This window comes from Anser anser (assembly GCF_964211835.1).
Source record: "Anser anser genome assembly, chromosome: 7".
Taxonomy (NCBI): domain Eukaryota; kingdom Metazoa; phylum Chordata; class Aves; order Anseriformes; family Anatidae; genus Anser; species Anser anser.
The window spans coordinates 24,519,398-24,539,891 of record NC_139727.1 but is presented as its reverse complement, the minus strand read 5'-3'; the positions used below and the strand labels follow the sequence as shown (position 1 = coordinate 24,539,891).

The following is a 20,494-nucleotide window of genomic DNA, read 5'->3' as shown; positions in this document are numbered from 1 at the left end:
ATTTGGTGTTTAATATGTTAAATTTTGCACTTCTGCAAAAATGCATCTCTAAAATATATTTCTTCTTACAGATAAAATGTTATATCTTTTGAAAAAGATCATCATTCTCTTTGCGTTTTCCATAAGCCTGAAAATGGTAGTTTTACTTTCACATTTTATTTGACTTACAGCAGACTCTTGTGGACTGCATTCCTGCATATTTGACCTCTCTTTCATATGACTGTAAGTTAGAGAAATACAGGCATGGTGGGTGGCATGTGCTGATTAATACAAAATTATGTCTTCAAGTTCCATTTCTATTTAAAAAAAAAAAAAAAGAAAAAAAAGAAAAAACAGTATTTCTGTAGTTTAGAAAATCACGTTTTTTCAAACAGAAACAAAATTGCTCATTCCATTACTTTTGGATGCCACAAAGAATGGAAGTTGCAGCCACTTAATTGATGTTAAAATGTGGTCAGTATTATAATATTTTATTTCTCATTTATAGCGGTAATGACAAAATAATTCATGGAATCATGTAAGTAAGAGTTTTCTGCTTCTGCTGTATGGAAAATTGTCTTATTCTTTGTCAGAGTGGAGGGGCTGGTGGGAAACAGTTGGCAAAAAAAGCACTTGGTAGTTACAGTGCATCACAAGCTGTCTGTTGGTTAAGTATGGCATGTTGTGGTAATGTGTTTGCTGCTTGACTGAGAGGAACAAAAAGAAAGAAAAAAAGGAAAAAGAAAAGAAAAAGGAATTATAAGTAAAAGCCACACAGTAGTCCTCTCAGTCTTGTCACAGATGACTGTACAGTTTGGAACCAGATGATATGGAGCAATTGAAGAGAGTGCAAATCAGAGCTGAAAGAGAGCAAATATACAGAAAATACTATCAATGAAGAAAAACTGGAAAAAAAATGGGTTGCTGTATAGAGAAAAGTGTGGAGATGCATGATAAACTCCAGATAGGTAATAATTATTGTAAGGAGAAGTAAGCGGTGTCCTTTGTGTCTACTGGGAATGTGACCAAAAATAATAGATCTGAATGGCAAATAGCAGGTATCGGAGATTGATGGAGGAAGGGATCCAGTTACATCGAAGAACTTCTCTACACAGATGACACTTGAAGAAAATGGACATAGGCAGTGTTGGCTGGCAAAGCTAGCAAGACAAAAACAGCAAGGTGCATGCGGCTGAATACGGAGGGACTGATTTCAGAAAGATCTTACATGAAAGAAAAGTCTTGAGAGGCAAAAAAAAAAACACAAAAAACTTAAGTGATTGAATGGGTGGTGGTACAGCCAATTTCAAGATAGAAGGGCTATAGGTAATATTATTTTACCTGATGTTAGGTAAAATAAGACAGTTTATAAATTGTAAAGCCTATTGTCAATAGAGACTTCTAGATATAGTCTAACATCCTTTATAAGATGTCATTTACTTTAACACAATAGTCTCTATTTTAAGTTCAGTGGTTGCAACAGTGTTCATGTAAAGCCTTTGGAGGAAGCCTCGGAACCACCACCCATGTGCATAGCTTTTTCCCATGGTCAGTAGTGCTCAGAGTCAAAGGGGTGTGACATGTTTCTGGTTTGAGCTTATCTGTCATCAAGTACCAACTGTTTATTCTTGTTAGTCTTTTATTCTGCTGGATTAAAGTATTTAAAAACTGATATATTTTCCCTGCTGAAAATGCTTATATGAATTCTACAGTCAAACCACCTCTCAATTCTCATTTGGTGAATTAAAGCTATGTATTTCTGATCTAAATCTTTCCCTCCAACTCTTACCATTTGACCCTGGAATAATTTTATAGCTCTTTTCTGCATGCTCTGTGGCTTGTTGACATCTTTAAAAACAAAAAAGATACTGTGTTATTGGTGTCATCAGTTTAATTAATGTTTAATTAATGCAGTTTAATTAATGCAGAAGGATCTCTTTTTGCCATCTCCTTTTTTTTTGCCATCTCCTCCTCCTAAAAAAAATAATAATAAAAAAAAATGTTTGTTTTTAGTGTCATGGAGTCATTCAGGCTGGAAAGGACTGTGCAGGTTATTTAGTCCAACCTATTTAGTCCAACCCTCAGCTCAAAGCAAGGCTGAGGTGTTTTGTTTTCCTACTATGCGAACAATATGGTTGTCAAACTTGGCCCTAACTCTACTTTAAACTTTAACCACGCCACAGATAGTGGTGACGCCACAAGGAAGACAAAAAAGGACAAATGTTAATTTTTATTAGGTACTTCTAGAGAAGGAACTAGTTTCACTTCACATTAAGAGATATCTCAAAATCTGAGGAAGTCATCTCAGATTTGGGGGTTGTTTTCAGATATCAAAATAATTAATTTTTTATGTTTTCATGTTAGAAAAGGATGTCAAGCACCTTTTCTGGTATAATCTGCTAAAAGCTAGCGACAAAGACGCAATTCATTAGTTAAATCTTGTGACTGTTTAGAATAGCTTTTGTGTAGTAAGCATATTAATCCTGGAGAAAAAAAAAATGAGTAAATACTTTCATTTTTACAACAATTGTCAACAGTGGAATATATATACTCACGGTCCATTTCCTTGAACGCAATCTTTTATAACTGTATTGCTCCCAAGTCAGCTTACCCTAATTCCCCAGTGACATCCACCAAACAACAAAAAAAAGATAAAGAAAATAATTACTTATAGCCTAGCAGAAATAGAGATAACTACTGAGGCTGTAAAAAGTCTTAGATAAATAGTATTTGAAGCTTTTATATTTAAGGTAGTATGAAATAAGTGATATTGAGGCAAGCTGTAGGTGTTGAAATTTCTGTTACAAAGTAAAGGTTTGTTTAATGCTTTATGTAGTCTGTTGTTTTCACTCTCAGCTTCCAGACATGTGCCAGTCCTGTTCTCTGCAGTTTGCTGAATTTCACTAATCCTTCCATGGCTTAAACTTCTGAGCCACTGAACAGATTTCAGTTCCAAGGTTAAATCAGACAGACTCATCCACTCTGTAATTTACATACACCCAAAGGAAAGAAACAAAAGCTTTTCAGCTCTGAAATCTCATCAGTTCTTGTGATTTTGTTGAGTGTTTTTCATTAAGCTACATCATATTTTCACTGTCTCAGGACTATAGATTCTTCTCTGGACTTCACAGTTTGTTAAGCACACTGGCATTTCCATCGAGATGAAAGCATACTTTAGAACTTTAGAACTGAGGCTTCTGAGTGCCTCAGTGAATTTCAGCAGACAACATAGTTGTTCTGTGACTGTTAGCCTAGTTAAATCATGATGTGGAATAAACTGAATTGAGACAGCTAGTAAGAACTGAATGGAAATTTCATAAGCCAAATAGGCTATTAAAAAATGGTAAATAAATAAATAAATATAAAAATAAAAATTGCAGTGTATCTAACTGCTGGATCTTATTAAGAAATTTATTCTTAAAAAGAAGAAATATCAAATTGAGAGATTAAGATATTTGCTGTAGTTTTTCAGGAAATCTGTAACATTCCCTCAGATCTGGGCCCATGCCACGTACTGTAAGTCAACCAAGAATTCAGCTTAAGACATGTTGTTGCTGATTCTCCTAATAAATTTGCAAATCAACTTTTATGTACTGATATGTAAATCTATAAATAATTAAACTAAAGAAATTACTTAAATTACTGGATCTGAATGTTAAGTAATTACAGAAACAGTATCCAAAATACTTATTTGGTGGTTCATGGTCTGCTCTCCATTATGAGTGCATTATATGAGTGAATACATCTACTTACATATATTAAGAGCAGCTGAAAATCTTTTGCATTTGTTGTTGATTGCTATAATCTGCATGAACTTGAGTATTTTGTTAAGTGGAAATTTATAAATTGGTACAGAGCTGTGGTACATTTATTCTGTCACTAAGTTCTTTGCTCTCTGGTACCTTTATGGATTATTTTAAAATGTTCTAGTTTGTTCATACAGCTGCACTTTTCACTTAGTGAGATTTATCTTTTATTGTAGGAGTAGCAAAAGTTTTGAAAATTTCTAGCAAGTTTAATTTTAGGTCACACCATTGTATTCTACGGAGTTTAAAAGAAGCCCTAGCATTTGCTGATGTATTTACAGGTGAATTGCTTTTGACATTTCACTAGCTCATCAAGAAAGATGTAGAGAAAGATTTAAAGAGTGTAGAATATGGCATTATATATGGCATATGGATGTACAAACCAAATGCAATTCTGAAGTAAAATAACTAGGATTTTATAGAATCTAATTTTTGATTAGGCAATTTCTTTCTTTCTTTATTGTGTTTGGAATACTAATTACTTCTCCCCCCAAAAAAGTATTTTAACTTCAGAGAGATTTAACTTCATACAGAATGCAAGTAATAATTTCACAAATAGAGAAATAATTTTGACTAGTTATATATTCACAAATAATAATGCATTTTCTTAATGTTTACTGTCTATTTCTACACCTATTGGCTGTACTGTCAAGAAAAGTATCTTAAAAATAATCTTTCTGTCATAGATGGACTTGTTGAATATGAGAATCTGTTGCTAAAACACATAGGCAAATAACTAGAATTAGAGGAGTTTCTGCAATATAGGTTTCCATGAGGAAAATATTCACAAGGTGCTATCTTGGCCCTGTCAGTTGCTGGCAAAATTGCCAATGACATCAGTGGAGTCAGGATTTCATGCAGTATATTTTTATATTTGAGTTAATACAATTTTAAGAATGATTCCCTCCCTCAATGTCATCTCAGGATTGATTTCATTACATGTAGCCGTCCTTGACAAAAGTTCATCTAGGCTAAATTAAATTACCTTATATCATTATTTGATTTCTATGACTCCTCTTTGCCGTTTGTTTCATGACTAATATCTGTCAGATTTGTATTATGGTCATTTTACAGTAACATTTTTATAGTGTATACTTACTGAGCTCATGTCAGACTAGCTGCCTTTGATCCAGCAAGTAACTGGCTCAGAGAATTACTTCTTAACCCAGCTAGACTGCTCCTTATATATAATTTTACAATTTACACTAAATTCTAGTTTGTCTTTGGTAAAATTCATGAGTACCTGGGTGGCTCACCTGTCTGTGTCTGGACTGCACTGCAGTCATGGTTCCTACTGGAGTGGCGAGGTCCTTCGGTCACTGGTATAACCACTGAAACAAAGTGACCGTGAATTTCGTGTGTTCTGTATGTCAGTGGAAGGACTCTGATCATATTGATCTGACCAGAACACAGGCTTTGCTGATTTTCTCTCTTTTCTTTTAAAATGCCTCCCAGCATTCCTTAAACTGGGCTCCTGGCACAGCCCTGGTGATTCCAGAAAGCTTGCTAAGAAAAGCTTGCTAGTAGCAATACTTTCTTAAAACAAATACTAGCATGATATAACATCACAAATATGACATACTGTGGTGGGAAGTTGTAAAATCATGTTACTCTTTTATAAAAATAGTATATTAATTTCCCTTAGCTTCCTGTCATCTTCCTCATATGGGAAAACGAACTTGCCAAGGATGCCTGCTGTTACAACTTGTTTGAAAGTTTTCTGGTAATTGGTTTAATTAGATTTTTTGCATTAAAAGATACCTTCTAAAATTCCCTTTTAAAATTTGGAAGTTGCATTCTAAAAGGAAGAAGTTTTTTAATAGCTTCCATCATTTGTGTAAACATATTACGCAATCTTGTTCTTAGTGTTAGTTATGGGAGCTACATTCTTTACCAAGTAGTAACTGTTCTACACTGGAAACATGCATTCAAACTGCAGTTTAGGAAGAAATGTGAGACAGGGATAACTAAGAGAATTGCTGCTATTCTAGTCAGAGAGATTGGTTTTGCTTTTCCCAGGTTAGATGGGGAAGTAATCTGCACAAGCAAGAGAGCTGAATTACTTCCCTTCTGAAACAACACTATGGCAAAAAGTAGATTTTATTCATGTGTATGAATACATTTTATACATGCTTTCCTTTTCTCTGGCTGGATTCCTGGGTTACAGTTTAACCCTACATGGGAAAAAAGAACAAAACAAATAATAATAATAAAAAAACTAATTTGACATTATTTGTAAATGTACAGTAATCTAATTATAATAGATATTACATATTTGCCAGTGAGCTTGGAGGAAAGACTGTGTCTGAGGGAAAAAAGAAAGAACGTACACTGATTCACCCAAAGTAAACAATAACCGTGTTAGGAAAACCACCTGTTCTTTTTCTGTACTGATCCCTTTGTGTATGTTGGAGTTTTATATGTGAGATACTCTCCGTGTCTCTTTGGCTACCTGGGTTGGCAGAGACTCATTAAGCTCCCAGAGCTTTCAGCTAGTGTACGTTTCAAACTGCTTGGATCTTTGATAGTACAGAATGTACATGGAAGAAATGTGTTACATGACCATCATATTTTTAAACGTTTCTTGTAAGACACTTGTAAAGTAACAAACTTTTTGACCTGAGAGCACTCGTAGAACTTAGCCTGTGATATCATATTTCTCAGGGAAAGAGTAAAACCTGTTTCTAATTCCTTGTCTTCATTTTATATCCTTTTTTATTGTTTTTATTATGTCTCTCCTTCCCAGCCAATAAATGTTGAAGACATTTATCAGTTGTTAAAATCATTTTTAAGCCAAAGTACCTTTTATACTGCCTCCAAGTATTTTCCTTTAAAACACACGTGCTTAACTCAATGAGACTCTGCCTGTATATTCCAAAATTGGTTTTACAGTAGTTTACAGATGTGCCTCTATTAATACTAGCTTTGAAGATAATCCACACTTAACTCCAAGAAAAAAAAATGTAAATGGAATATAGCTTGCCTTAATTTCTTTTAATCCAAATATAAAATGTTGTATTTGTATTTATCTATGAATTTACGGAAGGATTACAGAAATTACATGGGCTCTTATTTTTCTTCTGTGTTTTTACACACTCTAAATAGGTAAAATATTATTTTGAGTGTAGCACAGCTCTGGTGTGTGGAGGTAGAGGTAGCTGGCCATCCTTCGAGTGCACAGCAGAATGTGTAAGAAGAGCCATCCACCTACCACACAGCATTCCCAGGAAATATTGTGGCTGCCGCCATGTTATTGACTGGGTCACTAATGACTGAAGTTTCTATGGGTTTTCATGTCTGCTAATTGTGTATTCATTTTCACATCTAAACCAATGTCCTCTCTTTTTGACCAAGTCTAGTGAATACTCTTAAAATTTCAAAGTACCTGTATGCTATTTCTTTAATAATGAAGTGCAAGTGCTAAATGAATGTTGTTTAAGAGTAGTATCTGCTCTTCACACTGTTGTGAAACCCACCGATTTATTTTCAGTTCATCATTCTTCTTCACTTTTTGGTATCTTGTTTAAAAGTATGTATCCTTGGTTCCTTCATTTAGTCATGGATGAGAGTCCTTTTAAATTTTCCTTTATATAGTGAATTTTGAAATAAGGAGTGGAATTACTGCATTGTAATAAATATATCTGTATAGCAATACAGAATTCACTATTATTAACTCTTTTTTTTAGGAATCTTTCTAAATCCTGGTACTTTTTATAACAGCAATTTGAAAGACCATACTGGTTTTAGTAGTTTTTTCCTGCTGCCCACTGCTGACTTGTAAAATGAAATTATTATCACAATAGTTGAGTAATATTCTAATACATTTTTTTGACTTATACCTTAGTATATTACACTACCTTAACTATTAGGCATGTTTAATGTCTTAGGACATTTATTCTGTAAGTTGTTTATTTATTTATTTATTTATTATTTTAATACAGAAAAGATTTCCTGGATTTTATATTCATTTGCAATGTAAAAGTCTTGGATATCAAATTAAATTATAGCTTATGCATTAACTCTCATATTCATAAGTATTCTCCTTGTGGAATGTTCAGATCACACAGTAAATTAGTAAGAGAATTCTTCCCAAAACAAAGTGGCGAAGGTGTATGTCGGAGCATTTCTACTACAGCTACAAGGATGAAAAGTTGAATTTGTGTCAGATAAAATGCAATATAAAAGAGTGAACATGGTTCCTTAGCAAATCACACAAAGATACTTTGAACACAATGTTAACAGTATTTTCTGTTAGGGGTTCTATTCTTTGTCCCTTCTCTGTGAAATAATTACGTAGAGGACAGAACTTGACCTAGTGTTTTAATCAGATTCAGTTTAAGTAACTTCCGAGAGCCAGCCAGAATGATGAAACCTCTGAATTGATCAAACATTTTTCAAGCGCCTTTACATTCCTTTAAAATTCTTTCACTGCTAAGCTTCAGGGTTTAAATCTGGAATGTTTAATCTAGTGTTGTTTTTACTGGATGTGACTTGGATTTGTTTTATTCCAATAATCAGAAATAATAGCAAGCAAAATATCTCATACAGCAGATTTGCCCCTTTTGGTTTATGTGGAAGCTCTGGTAGCATTTCTCACGCACCAGATTATCTTTTATATGATGATTCAAGAGGAAAGATTAATTAATCATTAAGACTACATGTATTCGATCTTACTTAATTCTTATGTTATTCCTTGACACAATTATCATTAAAATCAATTCCTCCATTTGACATCTAAGTCTTCATCTTGTAAATGCACTTGTAAATACACTGATGTAAAAATATCACTGCAGTTTTGCTGTTTGCTTCGCTCGGTATGATACTGAAGCTATAGTGAGCGCCTTTATCATTTTTACCTTAAAGGACTGTATTTAGGGTTGGTTTTAATCATGATTTTAATGATCGACGGTGAAACAATTTTAATTGAAATAGTTCCTTGAACTTAGGATTTCTTATTCTCTGCAGTATTTGGGTAGCTGGACAAGGTGGGAAAAGATGCCTGTCTTTCACCCATATCTTTAAAGTGTCTGTTGTCATGCATAGCTTGGCATTCAGGGTGAGACCAAAGTAAGGAGAAGGATGCTTGTTCTGAAATGTATTTCTGAGGACCTTTTTTGAAGGCAAGAACGCAAATTGGGGTCGTGTTTATGACAGCTGATAAAAGTTGTGCAGCTGAGGAGCAAACTGCAGCAGCTCATTAACTAAATACAGGGATAGGCAGTGTGGAAGGCCAGTACCCTCAGGCTAGAGAGGAATGTTTCAAGGCTGTGGCTTTGAAACATTGAAAATGTTTCAAATGTGAAATGTTGTGGTTTTACAGTCATTTAGGTTGTGAGTGCTATGGCTTACTGCAACTACACTTCGTATAGTCTATAATAATTTAAAAAGGAAAATGTGAAAATTTGAGATGATGTGCCTCAGCTTTAATGGGTATCTGAGTTTATATACATGATATGTTTACGTCCTTGTTTTCCACAGGTATACATGTACTGTGAAAATATATTTTTATTTAACTTTTCCCCTGTTCTCACTGATTCATAACAGATTTGTTTGATTCTTAAAACTGAAAAAATATTTGTGGAAAAAAATAAAATAAATTTAATTTTCATCCTTCTTGAGCAAAATATACAAATATTGAAACCTGATCTGAACTTCTGGTGCTGCCTTTAACCACTGGGTATTTCTCTATTGCAGAGTTAACTCAGAGCTGTGTGTGTTTTATTTTAATTTTTTTCTGTCAGTGCACAGAAACTCTTCTTTGATTTTGGAAGTATTTTGTATCAATTTTTGTGGACAAATGTTAAAGAATGGGTTCTGCTTTAACTCAGGCATAAACTTGTTCATTTTGCAATGAGAATTGTACAGTTCTTTTTCTAGAACACTTTTCTTCCAAAGTCAACTCATAAATCATCCTTTCTGACTGTTTCTTTCGTAGGTGCTGGAACTTATCTAGTAATTTATATATACGTTTATTTAGCATTTGAACTTAACATTCCATGTGGTACAATGTATTTATATCTAGTACTTTTAAAGCTCTTGAAAACATGAATACAGATGCTGCATACAGAACTGTCCTGCTAGTGTGTTGCTAGATTGCCAGAAGCCCAAGTCAAGATTCTGATGGACTACTAATGTGCCAGCTTTTAGCAGAAAGATTTGTGAAATGTATGTGAAAGTAGAATATCACTGAAAAGATCTCCAGAGGATTGGCAGAGGAGAGGATTCATTAGATGAGATTTTACTGTAGGAAAATAATGAAAAACCAGAAATAGTTCAACAAGAAGTCTGGCAGCGTACCTATGATTTCTTTCCACTCAGAGCAGACATAATCTGAGCATGGAGCACCCTAACTTGCTGGAGAGATTCTTCAAAGTAATAGCTATTACTACATGATTTGAGGCAGCAATGTGGAACAGTGGGACAGATATTTATTGTTGTGCAAATCTGACACTGCAGTCTTATCTCAGGTTACCAGAAGATTAGACTTCTGTATCTACCTGTAGAAAGAGTTCAGCTGAATGGGCACAATTGCTTCAACCCACCCACAATTTCTGATTTGCAATGAGATTTTAAAATTCAAAGACACAGGAGTTCAGGTTAGCACTGGAAGTAGAGATGGTCCTCCTAAGTAGCCTGGATAAAAAGTGACAATAAAGCCATTGCCACAGACATAGTTAAGTAGGTATATATGTTCATCTTTACTGTTGTTATGGTAGATGAAATATCAGTATAATTAGAAAGAATTCAGATATTATGCCCAATAAAATTATTTTGTTAGGAATAGTCAGTGCAAAGAAATGCCTTTAGCTTTAATATCTTGTGGAAGCTAAAAAAGAAAAAACAAAACAAAACAAAACAAAAAAACAAAAAAAAACAACAAAAAAACAATACTCCACATATTCGTCTTCCATCCCACAACTGTCTGTCCACAATTGTTGATCCCAACTAGATTTCAGATTTGTGTGTGTGCACAACATCCTTCAACATACAAATCATATTTCATTTTCATTGTGAAATTTACAGGGTTTTTATTTATTGACATTAATGTTCAGCTAAATATGAACTTTGTATTTGTACACACTACTTGTTCTTGTAACCCATGACGCTGAAAATGATAAAGAGTAATGTTGTTGCTAGCACTCAAATAATGCCCCAGACAGCATGGCTTATGAATTCCAATTAATATATTGAAGAAAAATACCTCTTTGAAACAGGAATATTTGACTTCCTGCTCTTTTCTGTTAATACTGTGATGGAGCAATGAGAAAGTTAGGAACCAGCTGAACCTGTTGGCAAAGCCCTGCCCCTTAGTTGACCGTCTTGTTGAGTGTCTTGTTCATCTTCTGTCTTTGAGAATTTTTCATAGAGTAAGAACACAGACTTCAATCAGTCGTTTGTGAAGCTTCCTGTCCCTTCCCGTTACCTTATATGCTGTCAAGATGTAATCTCCTTTTATAAACAGATGTAATTCCACAAGTGGCTTGAAAAATTTTATGTTTAAGTTGGACATGTCCAATGCTGGGTTCACTAGCCTGAAATGAAGTTAAAATTCTATTCTTAATCTGATGAGGAAACTGAATTCTCTTATCCTTCCTCTGGTCCTTAAAACACCTCTAAAAATGTTGATTTAATGTTATTTCAAAGTAGAGAAATCTGAAATCTTTGCCACTTTAGGGATGTCATCTGGCAAGGTGGCTAGAAGTTATTTTTAAATAGAAATGAAATAAAGGTGTATTGACCTGTAGACTGTCACGGCACATAATTTTAAAAGGGGATTTTATTTATTTATTTATTTATTTATTTATTTCTGTGGGCAAAAAGCAGTATAGTGTGCTCTGTTCTTCTTAGGATGTTATATCATAGCTGGACTGAGCAAGTCACTCAAGCGTATCGATGGTGTGCTTGAGCGTGACCTGCTCTGTGCAGTGGATGGCAATCTTAGTTGTGTGTGGTATGGGTACCTGGACTGCCAAAGAAGAAATGAGTATCAGGAGATTAAGGAAGGAAGGAAGGAAGGAAAGAAAGAAAGAAAGAAAGAAAGAATTTAGAATACAGTGGTATATCTGAGATGAGAATAAGGGAGAGAGCAGGACTCAAAAATACCTTTATGAATTAATCCAGCCTTCATGATTGTAGTTGCCTCTGAAACAATAAAACCTTGAGTCTGCTGTTGCAGTGTGAGGTGCAGTGTGCCATGTTGTGTCAAACAGCTTTTTGGATCGAATTTTCAACTAGCTGAACGCACACTCACTGCCTATCTACCAAAATTGTAATCAAACTTTCTTCTGGCAGGTGTTTTGAAATCAGGATATAGTTTCATGAGCTACAGCAAGAGGTAAAGGTCCCCTAAAATAGCAGGGCTTGGGTGGCCCATTGCCAAACCTGTAGAGTGGGAGCAGTAAGGGTGCTTTCTGACTGAACATGTAGATGGCAGGTCTCCTCAGACTTCTGGCAATACACACTGCTGATTCATCTCTCCTTAATGTCTGTGAACAAGCCCTTGTGTTCAGCCAAACCTTGCATAAGACCAAGTGCCCTTTGTAGCTGAGGTATCCATTTGCTTCAGTGGTAGCCCTGGGGTCATTTTTTAAGGCACTGCCTTCAGAGCCTGTTATTTCAGGCACAGTAGAAATGTTTGCTGTCTGGGTTAAACCACAATATCACACTGATTCTTATGCAGATATTTTGGAGGCATTGCTAGTCATCCTCATGTGTCTGCTGGAGGATGCAGTCCCAGCATTTCGCTAGTTGCCTCGAACTGGGAAGGAATTAGGAAATCAGAACAAAACAGGACTTCTGCTCTGGGAACTGCTACTGCTTTTGCAGAGTAAAAAATACTGTTAAAATGCCGCTACCTATGTCCTCTTTTTTTTTTTTTTTTCCCTCCAGTGCAAATGCAGCCGGAAGCAAAACCAACTCATCCATTTCTTATGGATAGGCCTGGGATTGTTTCTATCAGCTGTAACCAGTACCAGCCATGTGGAGCTGGAAATGGTTAGTCAAACGTGTTGACAGTATATGGAAATTCAGAGACAAACAGCCAAATTCTTCTTTGGTACAATGCAAAATATTTCTGTCAATGACTCAAGCTAGTGGAGTGGTAAAATCTCTGGGATACACTGCCAGATATCTGAGCAGCAGTGTAGATGTAATTACACAAGGTGCCTTGTTGCTGTCCGCTTTGGGTGTTGGAGGCAGGCATGGCAGGCTCAGGTGAAGTGAGCTCATGGTGCTACTTCACTTCAAATTCCTTCTATATATTGAGTTGTTGTGCATATATATACATAGGTTAAAGCCAAGATCTTCTGAATCCAACTATAAACACAGTTTAAATGGATTTTCAAGTTCATGCTTGTCAGTAGGAACTTTTGAAAAGTGTAAGGATTGTTATGTACCTGTTAATTTAAAGTTCAATATTAATAAAGCCTTCATACTGGTTTTCTTTAATCAACTTTAGAATTTGAATTAATGTTTCTCTGTGCATAGGTTTTGCCCCGTGAGAGTATTTACGCATACCTTTTGTGGAAAAAAACAATTATTCTTTCCCAGGCCTATACATGTCTCACCTGTGCTAATAAGCCATTTGTTTAGTCAACTTAAATGTGTTTTCAGTCAGAACTGATACAGGCAGATTATATCTCTACCAATACTCCTCAGTTTTTTTCTGGGGTTTTGTTTGACTTATGCTGTAACTGCGAAAGATTTAGGAAGAGAGCACGGTTCAGTCTGGTTTTCAAAAATTTCTAGGAAAATTGTTTCCTATAGCTGATATCCATCTTTTTCTTCTTCCCTTTTTTCGGTGGAAACTAATGTTCTTTTCACCTAGCCTGTTGTGACCTCACCGCTGCTGCACTGGAAATCACCTTTTCCAATTATCTTGTTATTACCATGATCAAATTAAACTCAGAGTAGGTATTCTCAAACTAGCTATGGAGTTTGTTCTTTCTGTTCTGAACCTGAAAAAGATCTTGTGCATCTGGAGTATGCCTGTGATATTACTTGTCCTAATGAAAGATTATTTTCTCTGCCGACCCTAGCTAAATTCATTCTCTCTTCTTCAAATAGCCATGTGGGATCTCCCTTTGCTCAGAGTATTTTCTTCTGTTTACTGATGCTCAGGTCATACTGAACAACGATTTTATTTAACACAAGTGTCCTGTAGTTACAGAGCTCCCCTGCTAATGATTTAAATTGCATGCTGATACACAGTTTTAAGAGGTAACTCATATTGCTAGATTTAGGGATATGGAGAGAGAACATGTAGGTTTTCGATTCTTTGATTACATGACTCATATGTAAATTTGAAGAAGAAATGGGGTCTATTGATTTCAGTTACTTCTACAGTGAAATTAAATTTGCACTTGATCCTGTTCTGTGGCAAGCTTCCCACCGAGTTTAATATCAGGCTCTTTGATATCGGAGTGGGTTGTTTGCATTCGATGTTGATAACAGGGAATTCATGTTCATTAAAAGATAGAGATATGTTTTTAATTATACAGAAGAAGAACAGGAAATTAATAAAAGCTTGTTGGTTTGGTTGTTATGGTACTGCGATACATTGCAGCTGAGGGACACCAAAGTAACGCTGTCCCGGTTATGCTGATCTGTATCTGAAGCTGTTGTTCAATTAAACTGTCATGTGCTACATATCTAAGGGTATTCTGCTTTGGGAGAGTTTTTAATTGTATTTTTGCTCTTTTTTGAACAGAATGTTTCAATATTATCTATATTGACAGTTGTTCGCCTTTGGCTCTTCAGTTTTTCTGTGGTCTGCTTTTATTTTTTCATTGAAAACATACTGCGTGTTCTCTTAAAGCATAGGAACAGTTCGGATGATGTCTGTAGCATTGTTTGTTGAAAAGGCTTCCATTAAGAGACACATATTGCAAAATATTGGTACAATAGGAATATGTATATTTTTTTTAATGATGTAGATGTTTACCATTGTAGTACACATTACCTTTTAATATGGCTTTTCCCTGGGTATACTCTCGCTGTAGTCATGCATAACGCAATCCTACAAGTGTCAGATTTAAGAGCTGTGGTGTTCAAGTTTGGATGAAAGCAATTCTGTACCACTGTCCGTACTTGGTCAGAACTCACATGGAAAGTGATGTGATATTATCAAAGTACAAACTGCAGGGTTTGCAACTGTAATTTTGAGCAGGATTAGCACTTCTGACATTGGTGTGATCACAGTCAGCGCTATATTTATTTTCCTTCAGTATTTCTAAAAATGCCACTTATTTGCTCAAAGCCAGTACTGAATTTCTGCTAAGGGAAAACTTATGGCAGCAGCCCAACATTTATAATGTTGTGTATTAATAAATCATCTGGGTGCATGATGAAATAAAATTTAACAAACAAGCACATTTTAGCTTTACGAGTAACGTGGTAAATATATAATTTTGCTTTTGTTGTTAGGTAGTGTCACGTATGTCACGTAACTGTTGTTTTTAGTAAAAATGTGGAAAAATAATAGGAAAGATTACAGATAATACTAGCCTTCTAACAGGAATTTTTGTTTTTATTTATGAAATCTTCTTTTCATTTTTTGTTAAAATGAACTCCCTGTTTTTCATATTCAACAAATCCCAAATCAATCTCTTGCTAATATATCAAACACAAACATAAGAGTTCAATAAAGTGAAAACACCAGTAAAAATAGGTCTTCAAGACTGTCTTGAAACTTTGTGTGTACATGTACACACACACACAGTTTTTACATACGTGCATACTTGAAATTTGTTTATTCACCATAGCTTTTATAGAGCCTGCACATATCCAGGATGTATGGAAATTCTAGGTTTTATAATAATAAAGGTTGAGTTAGTCTGAAGCTAATCTGTTGATAGAGCTCCTTACTAATATCTTATAAAAAGATTCTTATAATAAAAAGAAGAACGATTCTTGAGACAGTGTTTTTTCAAGAGTCTATGATGTGCCTAGGCTGAATAATACCTCAAAATCAGACATTCTGCATTTTTCTCTCATTCTTAAATAATTTATTCTTTTTATAGAGAAGATGAGGCACTTTCCCCCCATGTGTATCAGCAGTGATTAAGTCAACCCATGAGCCCTTTTTTAATGCTAGGTTATCTTGTTTTGATTAATGGCAGCAGTGTTTGCTATTTAAAAGATTATGTGCTTCGGTTGTTTATCAAAAGGATAAACAAAGATATCAATTCCAGCATTAGACAGCTTGCAAATGAATACTCAGGGTCCTTCTCGTTTTCTTCTGCTAGCTTTAGCATTAACTTGATGTGGCAGCGCACAAAGAATAATACAACTTGCTGCTGCAGCAGGTAATTTTACTGAGGATTGTATCTGCCTTAACTCTAACAAAATATACTGTGATTTTGGCCTGAAAGCGGTTCTATTCTGTGAGTTAATCCAAGAACCTCGTCTCTGAAGCACCACAAGATTGTTTCCTGGAGAACATAAAGTGACAACACAAAGCTCGAGGACTTGTGAATAGGACAGCACAGGGGGTTTCAAGGCAAAAACTAGCAGACAGAGCAATGCACATCAATTGCTGGCATGAAAAATGACAAAAGTCATATACAGGAGAAAGAGACAAAGAAATAGTCCAGAAAAAAAGGCTAGATTAGTGCAGGCAAATAGAGGGAGAGAAAGAAAAAGTAGGAGGAGACTTTTGTGCAGGGTGTAAGTTATGGATGGGAGGGTGGGGAAGCTGAGAGTGAGAATCCTGGATTTTCTGTGACAGTGCAGAAAAATGGAATGAGGACAGATAAAATATCAGACTCGGGAGAGTTACGTGTATCAACGATGAAAATGTGCTAGGATGTGAATGAAAGAAATATTTATAGCTGTAGAAATAGTCAACAGAAATTATATTATATTTCCAGTTGTTCATTTCTATCCACACTTCAGCCATGAGCTATGAGCCTTTATAATCGTGCTTGGCTTGTGATCCTTTCCTTGGATATCAGCTGCACTCCTGCTGCAGCAGTTTCTTCCATGGACTTTGTAGGAGTTTCACTGACAGATTTCTTGATATCTGCAGATACTGTACAGCAATACTTAACTGTCCTTGAAGTTGCACCTGTTCCCCACTATCTAACCACAATATTGCTTGTTGCAAATTAAGTCCATTACCTTTTTCCTTGCCAGTCTAGACACAGAAACGATTATTCCTTGGCTCTTTCAGAAGCTTTTTAGTACTTGGAAGTTTCTCAACTGGTTTTGTTAGCCCGAAGGCTTTATTTAGATCTGCTATAATTTATCTTTTGACTTTTAGTGAACTATTTTAAGAAAAGGCAATTTTCTTTCTTTTTAACTTCCCACTGGTTCATAATAGAGTTTGTGTTAAATGAATGTAACAAGGGAAACATCATGTAGCGTATTTTGTTTGTTATATGAGAATGGATCATAATCAGTCATTATGAACATTTTTATTTAGAGAACAGAAAGGATATTTGCACCCTGTATAAAATGAGAGTTTATTGATATATAAAAGATCAAGGTAAAAAAAAATATTTCTGGAGTGTATAATCCATTATGTGTGCAAAAAACCTTCTAAAGCTATTTTACGAAGCAACACAGAAAAATAAACTGCTTTTCCTGGGAAGGAAGATGAGTACAGAATATACTACTATGACTGTTTATATATTTAAGTAATTCTTGAAAAATTATTGTTCAGAATACCCATTCTAAACTTATTTAGTCGGAAGACTCATACTAACTATTTTGGAATCATTGTGTTGATATTTCAGGCTTTCTACATGGTCTTACAAAGCTTGGCTTCTTCCTTCTTAGGAAAAGTTTTATTTTTCAAGGGACATTGCTGCTAGGATATTAAAAAAACTTCCATGAATCTTTTGTAATAATGGATAAAACATGCATACTCCCAAATATATGCATTTTCCCAGAGGAATGAAAAATGTTTTGTAACTTCAGACATTTAGTTTTCCAATGCAGTGAGTTCAGATGAGTTGCGTCTTACAGCAAGAGGAATGTGAAGCAATGCAGTAACAACGTGGGTTGTGCTATATTATTATACATTATTTCTTGTGCCAAGAGAGTCCTGCTGCCCCAGTCTAGGCCTCAAATCCCTCTGTACTGCTGACTCTAATATGGAGTTGAAACAGAGCCATACCCTGCCAAGACGATCCTTTTATTTGGAGTTTTGGCAGGACTGCAGATGATGGAATCAGGTGTTTGGACAAGTCAAGAAGCAAGCACATTTTGGCAGGTAACTCAACAATCTCAGAAGCCCCAGTTACCAGCTGTCTAGCTAATACCAGGTGTAGTTTTATAGATGTATATGGAAAGACCCCAACTAAAAGAATGTGTTAGGTTGTTTAAATATAAAGTAATTATAAATTACTGTATGGCTGAGTAAATGAATGAATGGTTTACAAGAACAAAAGGAACAAGATGTCTTACTTTTGCACAGCACAGTCGGAGTTAAAGGAAGAGAAACGTAATAAAATTTTTATTTGTTTTGTTTTAGAACGCCAAGTGTGTACATCTATGGCCGGCTCCAGTGTCCTTCCCTCCAATGTGGCTGGTATCAGCAAAGAGCTGGTGGACCTGCAGCACCTCATTCAGTTCCCGGAGGAGGTTGCCAGCATTCTGACTGAGCAGGAACAGGAGCTCTACCGCAAAGTCTTACCCATTGACTACCTCTGCTTTTTAACCAGGGATTTGGGTAATGCTGAATGTCAAAGCAAGCTTCCATGTATTAAAGCTTCCATATCTGCTACTATCCTTTCTTCCCCAAATGGTGAACATAATGCTGTAGAAGATCTTGTGACAAGATTTAATGAGGTAAGACCAAACTTCTGAATTACTTTTCATAAAGGTTGTTACCTGTGGGTTAGTTATTTTTTTATATCCCTCAGAGAAGAGTTCATCTGTAAAGACAGTTTTTTAAAGTGTAAATGAAGATGACCAGGGAATTTAGCCAAATAACTTCCACTGAATTTGATAGGAGTTATGTGACCGATTTGCTCGGTGAATTTTGAAACCTGCAATCTAAGTTTTTCTTGCATGTTGCAAAGTAAACAGGAAGAAAAAAAATACAGCCTTGTATTTCTTTGTATTTATACTGACAGTGTTGGGTATACTTTCAGTCAGTTTATTATTTTGTTCAGGAGCTGGAGTTTTATTTATTTGTTTTGGGCTTTTGTAGACTAAGCGTGATCTTAGGAGTCAGCACAGAAGTATTATAAACTAGAAGTTTCTGTGTTCTGTATAATATAACTACACTAACCTGCACTATTTATTTATTTATGTAACCACTATGTGTGTCTTGAATGTTATTATACAAGAATTGTTGTTTGGCATGACAGATTTCCATGAGCCAAATCCTGAACTGTTTACTAAAATTTTTAATTGTTATTCATGAGGTGGTCTGCTGATGAGTTTAATAGAAAAACAAACAAACAAAATAAAACAAACCAAAACCAAACAACAACAAAAAAAGTCTGATGAATAAAACCTCAGGTTTCAGCTACAGAAAAATGGAACAGTTTCTTTTGTTTGTGTGTATGTGAACCACATGCAATATTAACAGTTTTAAAAATCGTAGAATTGGAATGAAATAAATATAGTCTTGACTTCTGCTTTTTCAGTTGGTCATCCAATGCATTCTTATGCTTTAATAAAAGATGAAAATTGTGCAAGCATCAAGAAGACAGCACAAATTTAAGTAGATAGAGCAGAGTATGTATTAACCCCCAGTGAACTTCCTGCTTCTTGGGCAAATAAGAATCAGAGACCGAATATATAGCATGCTTCAAAGTGTTCCTGCTTCTTGCGTGTTACTGAGATACAGGAACTAAGATACTGTAAATATGTTGGCTTCTCTCACCTAATTCTATTATAGGAACATAAATAAAAATTGCAACTGCAATATTCAGTCTTTAGACAGAGCCTAGAAAAGTTAGCTCTAGTTACTGTATTTTAGAAAATACTGTGTCTGGTGCATAGCTGGAGGGGAAATCAAGCTTCTGATCCAGCTCAGGTCCCTGTGGTATTTCTCTTACGGCAATCACTGTAGGGAGGGCAGTGGGAAAAAGGTGAAGTGCTCAAGCTCCTGTGTGCTGTGGTGAGGCATGGTGCCAGAGTAGTTGGTTGGAACACTTCTGTACAGATGAGACTGACCTTCATGTGTTCTGCCACTGAAACAGTCAACGAGATGGAAGGGCAAATAAGTGGTGAAGAAGTCTTGTCAGAATTGACTAAGATTATTCCATGTCAAAGTGAAGTTTAACTTCCAAGTTGTTACTTGGTAAAATATTCTACATTATCTTTTAGTGTTAGAGGTTTGTGACTTTGCAATTTTGTAGTCTTGCATTTTTTGTCTATTAATGCTACAGGATAATTTTTCATATTTTAATTAATTCCTGAATATATGGTGCATAGTTCATATAATGTTTAGTGCAGTGGATTATTTTTGCAATCTGCTTTATCTTATGGTGGAGTGTATCAGTTGCCACAGCGAATCACAGGCGTGAACTTCCAAAATGTCTTTGTTTATAAATGGCAAGAAAATTCCTGTGCAAAGAGTCATGCTTTTGTTGGCAAAAGTCAGAGAGTGCCTGCTGATTTTTTTTGGCATCTCCTATAGAAATGCTGTGGTGTATTTATAATGTGGGAGCCAGAATGAATTTTAAGATGACGGGCTTCTGATACACAATGGGAAAAAATAATTTCATGGCATTGTTCTTTTAAATGAGCAA

General features: G+C 35.3%; 1 protein-coding gene across 11 annotated transcripts in view; it reads left to right on the top strand.

Moving 5' to 3' along the window:
• PLCE1 (phospholipase C epsilon 1) overlaps nt 1-20,494 on the top strand; it is a 160,628-nt gene that overhangs the window by 82,659 nt on the left and 57,475 nt on the right. For all 11 annotated transcript variants that reach the window (XR_014586530.1, XM_083843206.1, XM_083843208.1 and 8 more), the window contains one exon: nt 18,262-18,578. Coding sequence is in view for 10 of the 11 variants with exons in the window: in XM_083843206.1 (XP_083699332.1) it covers nt 18,262-18,578 (317 nt within the window). In the remaining variant the exon portion in view is untranslated. The remainder of the gene's footprint in view (nt 1-18,261; nt 18,579-20,494) is intronic.